General features: G+C 42.5%; 2 protein-coding genes across 2 annotated transcripts; one reads left to right on the top strand and one right to left on the bottom strand.

Annotated features, from left to right (window-relative positions):
• Window positions 1-306: 306 nt before the first annotated feature.
• Window positions 307-4880, top strand: LOC117559305. The gene is made up of 5 exons (XM_034235997.1): window positions 307-382; window positions 968-1114; window positions 2726-3062; window positions 3673-3808; window positions 4014-4880. The coding sequence occupies exons 1-5, from the start codon at window positions 307-309 to the stop codon at window positions 4764-4766; spliced, it is 1449 nt and encodes a 482-aa protein (XP_034091888.1). The 3' UTR covers window positions 4767-4880.
• A 71-nt stretch (window positions 4881-4951) lies between these two features.
• On the bottom strand, window positions 4952-6442 carry LOC117559321. The gene is made up of 3 exons (XM_034236036.1): window positions 6408-6442; window positions 6241-6317; window positions 4952-6123 (listed from the first exon to the last, which is right to left on the bottom strand). The coding sequence occupies exons 1-3, from the start codon at window positions 6408-6410 to the stop codon at window positions 5109-5111; spliced, it is 1095 nt and encodes a 364-aa protein (XP_034091927.1). The 5' UTR covers window positions 6411-6442; the 3' UTR covers window positions 4952-5108.
• Window positions 6443-8092: the final 1650 nt, after the last annotated feature.

The following is an 8092-nucleotide window of genomic DNA, read 5'->3' as shown; positions in this document are numbered from 1 at the left end:
CTACGTCTGTTTCCGGTTATTTTTATTTTTGAAATTCAGTTCCTGACGGACGCCAAAAAAGCCCGAGATTATGAAATCAAACAAATAAATAAAAACAAGGATAATTGTGTGTTATTGTTGAGTAAATAACAGTGTGTTATTTAGAAAAGAATAACAAATTAGAAGGAAAAAAAGATTTAAAAAAATACAGATTTCAGTATTCTGAGGCTCTGAGCCCCATTTATTTTCCTCACAGACGACAAAAAAAGTCCAACATTATACGATTTAAAATAAAAACAATAACAAAAACAATCTCCAGCAGTGGAGATGGAGCATCAGAACCTGATGGCTTCTACTCTTCTGAAGAAGAAGAATACAGCAACAAGGATCCATTTGAAGATAGGTAAGTGTAAATGTTACAGTAATAGTGTACTTGCGCTGTGTGTGTGTGTGTGTGTGTGTGTGTGTGTGTGTTGGTGTGTGTGTGGTGTGTGTGTGTGTGGTGTGTGTGTGTGTGTGTGGTGTGTGTGTGTGTGTGTGTGTGTGTGTTTGTGGTGTGTGTGTGGTTGTGTGTGTGTGTGTGTGTGTGTTGTTGTGGTGTGTGGTGTGTGTGTGTGGGTGTGTGTGTGTGTGTGTGTGTGTGTGTGTGTGCCTGTCCCACCTCACCATTTTTTTTTAGTTGTGCATTGTTATTTGTGCTTGAGTAACATTCCACTTGGACTTTATTTTAATGAAAAATAAAGTATTATTGTCCTAAATGTTTACAGATTTCCCAGCTGGCCCACAGGCGGCGTTTATCCAGCTGCCTACACCTCCATCAGTGACTGCCCCAGGTCCAGATCTACCGTGGCTCAAAGGCCTTCACCATAGCCATCACCACCAAGGACCAGAGGACCAGAGGACCAGCATCACTACAGCTGCCTCCACCTCCATCTGTGCCTGCACCCAGGTCAAGATCTACCGTGGCTCAAGGGCCTTCACCACCAAGGACCAGAGGACCAGAGGACCGGCATCACTACAGCGGCCTCCATCTCCATCTGTGCCTACCACAAGATTAAGATACACCTCGGTACAAAGGCCTCCACCACAGCCATCACGATCAACCCAGCCAGCAAAGAAGTCTCGCCTAGCACACGTACCTCCCACACAGCCACCAGCATCAACCCAGGACAATCACACCTACCTCCCTCCAACACACCACCAGCAGCCCATGCACCATCACCCCCACCTACACAGCAGCCAGACCCACTGTCTTGGAAGACAGACAAAGACGATGACACTGCCCCCCTATCTTTACATTTATAATGAATAGTTGGTTGAAAAAGTTCTGATATTGTCAATATTGAGATTTTACAGTTTCTTATGTTAACATAAATAGTTGGTTGAACAAAAAGTTGTAATGCTCAATTTGTATTTGTACACATCACATGAACCTTGGTATGGAATATGAAATCATGAATCAGTCCTGATGTAACTTTTCTGTGGTGAAAGTAGAGTGATAGAACAATTTTACTCAAAATTCTAATTTTCACATTTTTATTTTAGACATGAATAACACATTTATATAGGCCTATAGTGTAATTCATATATGTCACTACTTTTGTGAACCAAAGACTTTGGTAAACCAAATCTGAAACACCAAAAAAATGGATGACATGAGTAAATCTGTGTTTTCACAAGAGATTTGAAGTTTTCCAAAATTCGGATTTCTCATTTTCAGCTAGGTATCTCATAAGACAGTGCTCTAAGGTGAGTGACTTGCATTTCTAAGACCAGAGACTGTCCTGAACATTTTTGATATATAACACATGGGGTGCCATGTTATAAGAAGTACATTTAAAAGTTGATTTAAGGAGACATCTACAAATCAAGAAAATACCCTTCACTTCACACTCCAGAGGGTTAAGGAAAAGGGTAAGGCGATTTTATTTTAAAAGACAATGAAGGCAGGTTATTCTTTCACACACAGTGACGTCACGAGCTACCCACAATGCAACGCGCGCCATATATATATATATATAAATACGCCATTTTCCTGGAGGTGCAAATATCCTGGAGGTCCAAATATAAACAGCTAGCTAACGTAGCCAGGCGCACTAGGTTTTTTTTCTGAATTAACGACCAAAGAAATCGCTGCATGTCTTCGGATTACATCTCTGGACTTGAGGGGTGTGCTCTAGGTCGTTACCAGCGTAAACTAGAGCTGTATGGGTTGTCGGATTGCCCTTACAGACTGCCTGCAGATGTAGGGAAAAACGACCCTCGAAAGTGGCCTTCGTCGATTTTGGCAGCATCTACATCTAATTTCTGGAAACACCAAGTGAATACCCCACTTGTCACAATAATATTATCATGCCATTGCATATATGTGGTATTTTAGAGTTGACTAGATATTGATTAAGGCAATAGGCTACATGCACTAGGGTCTGAGATGTACTTCCGCCTTAGCCGTTATACTGCTCGGACGCTTCCGGGTTGCTTCTGGTCTGCGTAGCTGAGCGTCCACAAATGTTTTACTGTTTAAATCTGTGGTTTAAATATGAGTCGACGGAAGATTTTCAAAACGGAGCATTTGCAAAGACAAGTAAAGAACTACTCCGAGCACTGCTGTGTCCCACTTTGTACGGCGTCAGCTAAATTCAACGGCGTCCTAAGTTTCCATGGCTTTCCGACCGAACTCGAGCTGCGAAGACAGTGGCTGGTTAAAATACGACGCGATAACTTTACAATCTCCTCTCACTCCAAGGTGATGGCCGTAGGAGGCTTGTGAAAGGTGTTGTCCCAACTCTGTTTGAGTGGAATCACTTCACTGCTCAAACACCGCGGGCTAGTGTTTGGGAGAGAAGGGAGCGGCCCACTGAACCAGTCTCTCGGGAGGAGCAGGAAGAGCACATCGATGTCCGTGACCATGATTACTGCTCAACCCCTGAACCAGCTTCACTGGACATGTCCTCTCAAGCTACAGAAGACAACTCCAAAACAGTGGAGGATCTGCAGAAGCAACTGCAGGAGTTAAGAGTCCAGCGAGAGTTTTGCTTACAGCGGTTTGCTGGCTCCGACGACAACATCCGATTCTATACCAGGTAATGTTTTGGCTAAATTCTATCCAAGTTTTTGAGATGGGTTAGCTTATAAAGAATTCTGTTTACCTGCCGTTTGACTGCTGACTATTTGCATGCAGTGTTGGAATAAGTAGGCTACTCAACTTAATTGAAGTATAAGTACAAATACTATGGTTTGAAAATACTCCTGAACTGAACATGTAGAATCATAAATCATGTGTTTTCATAAGTAACTAGAAACTATGAAGGTTAACTAAATGTGGTGGAGTAAAACATACTAATACTAACAACATACTGATAATACTTTACTACAAGTGGAAATCTTCAAAACCTTACCAAAGTAAAAGTACATGTCAATATCCACTGCGTTTCTCCCAGTTGCACACTTAAGAATGAAGAGTAAAAGTAGTCATTCTGTGTAAAATGTTCCCTGTATGTTTTAGATTATTATTACTGCTGCTTTAATGTAGTTGTTACATGTTACTGCTGTATATTACTATACCTGCACCAAGTGCCTTCTTAATCAGTCTATTTGAATTGTAATGTATTATAGCAAACAAGAGGAAAGCATTAGCCCATGTGTTACAGTTAACGAGTCAATTAATGACTGACATGTGTCTTTTGTGTACAGATTCCCGAGCTATAACCACCTGATGGCCTTCTGGTTTTTGATTGAGCCTTCCATTTATAAAATGGTTCGTGTTACAAGAGCGATATCAGCTGCCAAGAGGAATGAAGAAGTGGTTACACACGCACGTCCATCAACGGTAGGCTACGTTTCTTTTAACACACAATCTAAACACAAACTGAAGGGAAAATGTTTCTCCGACATTTCATTGCTTTCGTGTAGGCTAAAAGGCTATAGTACTCAATCCTTTTTGAATACATCAGAGAACTAAAACAACTTAATGTGTTTCCCATGGTGTGCTACACTCATGACAATATAGTACCCTTTTTTTGTTTATCTTCCAGAGACAGCTGCTTCAGCCAATTGACGAGTTCTTCCTTTTTCTCTGCTTCCTGTCGGTGGGTTTGAAAGAGAGGGACCTTGCAAACCGCTTCAACGTACACCAGTCCACTGTGAGCCGCATCATTGCAACATGGACGAGTTTTCTTACAACTTTATTGGGGTCACAGTGCATCTGGCTTACACCTGCAGAAGTTCAAGCCCACCTCCCAGAGGCATTCAAAGATTTCCCAGACACACAGGTGATCCTGGATTGCACAGAGCTGAGGTGTCAAACACCATCCTCACTCCTCCTCCAAAGTGAAATGTATTCTACATACAAATCTCACTGCACCATGAAAGCCCTGGTTGGCATAGCCCCACATGGCGCAGTGACATTTGTTTCCAGTCTGTATGGTGGTTCTGTCAGCGACAAGGAGATTTTCAAACAATCTGGAATAGCTGCGTTGTTGACTGAAAACATGGCAGTGATGGTAAATAAGGGCTTCCTGATCAGCGATTGCTGCAAATGCAAGGTGTACTGCCCACCTTTTCTGTCAAAGCAGAAGCAAATGCCAGCCTATCAGGTGAGGGAGACACGGGCCATTGCCAGACTGAGGGTTCATGTGGAGCGTGTCATTAGGAGGATAAAAGAGAACAAACTTTTTGATGGTGTCATCCTCCTGTCCCATGCCTACAACATCAACCAACTGTTTGCAGTAGCATGTATGCTGTCAAACTATCAGAACAAAGCACTGGTCAAGAAATGGGTGAAATAAGACAAGATGATGACACCTGTGCAGGTAGCTGTGATTAAGCTGGGTGAGCACACCGTAATCCCGTGTTGCCTGACACACGCTAATGTTTTGTTTGAATAAATGGTAAATAGCAAATTACAATGCGTTGATTTCTTACAAATGCAATGATTTACTATTCATTACACAAATCACTTCACTTTATTGTCTTTTTAAATACAATTGTATATTTATTTACATATATGAAATGTGACAAACAATATATATCAAAAACAAAATATTGAAATCACATTTTGTTGTCATTCAGAACACATGATTGAGGGATTGCCTCCTAAAAACAATGATGGGTGATCCAGGGTCCAGCAGCTAACTGCTTACAGAGTTAACAATAGCTACAGTGCCCACTACTTTTTTAATGACAGGTACTTCGGCATGTATGTGTAAAAAAAAAAAAAAGTCTACTTTTTCTCTGATTGCTCTTTGCACTTCTGGATCTGTGTATATTCTTTGCACCAGGTAGTCCTCTTGTGCCCACACTACAAAATCACACCACTGCATCCCAGATACAAAAAGTTGACCCTGTACTTGCCAGTAATAGGCATGGCTTTTCTTGAGCTTAGGGGAGCCACATTCCATCTGCACATATTTGCAGTCGACATAATTTGGGACATTGGGACATTTGAATTCAACAAGGCCAAATTGGGGATATTCTGTTGGGTCAAAAACAACTCCGTCAGGGGAGGCACCAAGCCAGGGCGTAGAGGGGTGAATGACAAGGCCACAAGGGGAGTAGTTCACGTTTGCCAGTCTACTGTATTCAGCTGCTACTGTGGGCTCCATCTCGGCACCTCTCCTCATTTCTGCAGTCTGCCTTGTACCTTTGAGTATTTGCTCTGCAAGAGAGTTAGCAGAGCTCTCACCTCTGACGTGACAAATCTCTCTAAACCTAGAGGCAGTAACCCTGGGTTTGCGGAGCAGATGCCACTCTGAGCTAGAGCTTTGCTCACGGGTAGCCTCCTCAATTTTGTGAGACATTTCCAAATCAACAGATAAGCTGTTCATATGTAGTTGCTCCTCTTCTGAGCACACCAGCGGTAAATCACATTGCAAGATCACATACCCCTCTATGGGCAAGTGGGGTGTTGGTGGTGTGTCAGTGTGAAGTGTGGTGTACCGAGACGTCAAAGCAGGCATCTGATAGGACAGAACACTGCCCTCCTGCACAATCCCGAAGGCACTTTCCACAAGGGGCTTGTCAGGTCTCATGTTCATTGTGGTCACAAGCGGCCTGTCTTCAATGCTGAATGCTGAGTATGCCTCCGTAACTCTGAACAGGCAGGGATCTGGTAATGGCCCCACCATGCCTCTGTAGAATCCACTCCTACAAAGAATGGCAAAGACAATATAGCACATTAATGTGACAATAAAGGTTAGGAATACAGCACCAGAATTATGAATTTTAAAAACACAGGAAACACAATTTTCCAGCTAAAATTACCTTACTCCAGTCTGCACCATCCTATTTGGTACAGGCTTGGTGAAGACCATGGAGTTGATGGGCCCTGGCTTCACACCCTTAAGGAAAAGACAATTACTGTTTGTTGAGTCACTTTAAAACAAAAACTCTGTGAAAGATTACAAGTATTTGAACCTCATTGAAATTACCATTGTTCGCGGCTTGTGCCATTGCTGTTCCGATTCAGTACAACTATGCACAGGTGGCACAACTGGCATGTTCAGTTCAGTGTAGTGTGCTGTTTGGAACAGCAATGCTACTGTGTGATTGCACAAAACAGTTCCTGCAACACAGGAGCACAGGTTGTGCGTGAGCACCACTGGTGATGAATCACGAAGCGTTATCTAAAAAAGAGAGAAGAAATACTAGTGATTAGTAACCTCACTTGTTACTATGAGCCAGGAGGTTATTATGAGTAGAATTATTGGTTATTTTTACTGACCCATTATCCTAGAAGAAGCATGTATTCCTGAATGCTTAGTGTTATCCTCTTACCCTACAATACCACAATGAACTTTCTTTGGAAACTAAGATGCCTTGAAAATTGTATTAAAGCAGTTTTGACTATATATTTGAACCCCCAAACTTACACATCCATAATCAATGTAATAATATCTGACCAATCAGCTGTGATAAAGCAGGGAGAAGTAGGACACTGTTGAGATTCCCTTAAGGTAAACTAATGTTTAACTGAACTGAAACTCAATAAACAGGGGGGTAACAGTGTCAATGCTGCCTGCCTACACTCAAACTGTGTGCTGTCTCGCTCTTCCGCATTGACCTGTAGCACAAGGCTCTCACGCTGACCTGCCCTGTCAGCCTGTCTTTATTGGACACTGAATGAAGAAAAACAGAGCATCAGCGTTAGATCTATACTCACGTCAAAACATCTATGGCAACATTGCTTTACAAAAGCTGATACCATTATGCAGTGTGGCTAACAACAAGACAACCTTGGCTAGGCTATAAGGCTATAAAACGATAGTATTTGTTAGCAAAATGGCTAATGTTTTAAAGAATTAACACCAGAAACAGTACATAGCGTTACCCAGAGCCCTATAGTAGTCTACTATAGTAGTAGTATAATAATAATAATAATAATAGTAGTTATACTATAGGGCTCTGGCATTACCTAGCTTTTGACAGCTAATGTTAGCGTAACCCGGAGCATAAGCTAGCTGGTTAGTACCGGTTACCTTCTTACCTTCATAGTTGTGTATATATGACGCAGCATATAATTTTAAGCCTTTATCGAGTTTGCTGGCTGGGGCTTTAGTCATCCGGCAAATCCGATGAACATCTGACATTTTTAATTTCGGAAGCTCTTGTAGGCAGCGGGTGTAGAAGGTCGTCATTTTCAAACAGGAAATGAATCGGCCGCTATGAGTAGAATGCGGAAGTGACTGTGCATGTAGCCTATAGACTATGATATTCAGTACAGGAAGCTTAGCAACACCTAGACGGTGTACGGCTAAAACCTCTGCCTGCTTGCACCTCGCGTAAAATGGCGGATACTGGAAGTACGGTGTCGCCCTCGGCCCAATACCCGTATGTGTGTGTGAAAGAATATTGATATATTGATTGATATATTGAATATATTCAAAGGCAAATTATTAATACTTACCCCCTAATCCCACCAGGAGCATCTGCGTTGCGCTGCGTTGCGCTGCGTTGCGCTGCGTTGCGGCTGCTGCGTTTTTAGCGATCCCGGCCACTCTAGTCAATGGGTGCTATTCCACCAGACCCGCTGCGCCGCGGCTCGAAGCGTCCCAGAAGCTCCTCGCCGCAAGGAATTTCTAAAATATAGGATGAATCCTATTTTTGACGCGGCGCA

This window comes from Gymnodraco acuticeps, unplaced genomic scaffold, assembly GCF_902827175.1.
Source record: "Gymnodraco acuticeps unplaced genomic scaffold, fGymAcu1.1, whole genome shotgun sequence".
NCBI lineage: Eukaryota > Metazoa > Chordata > Actinopteri > Perciformes > Bathydraconidae > Gymnodraco > Gymnodraco acuticeps.
This window is presented reverse-complemented; position numbering and strand designations above follow the sequence as displayed.

Bases quoted from the DNA above. Each gene is read 5' to 3' on its own strand.
- LOC117559305 (XM_034235997.1), top strand. From the start codon at position 307: ATGGAGCATCAGAACCTGATGGCTTCTACTCTTCTGAAGAAGAAGAAT. The intron at 383-967 runs GTAAGTGTAAAT...TTCACCACCAAG, and splicing joins AAGGATCCATTTGAAGATAG to GACCAGAGGACCAGAGGACC. The intron at 3,809-4,013 runs GTAGGCTACGTT...TTTATCTTCCAG, and splicing joins CACACGCACGTCCATCAACG to AGACAGCTGCTTCAGCCAAT.
- LOC117559321 (XM_034236036.1), bottom strand. The intron at 6,124-6,240 runs GTAATTTTAGCT...CATTCTTTGTAG, and splicing joins ATGGTGCAGACTGGAGTAAG to GAGTGGATTCTACAGAGGCA.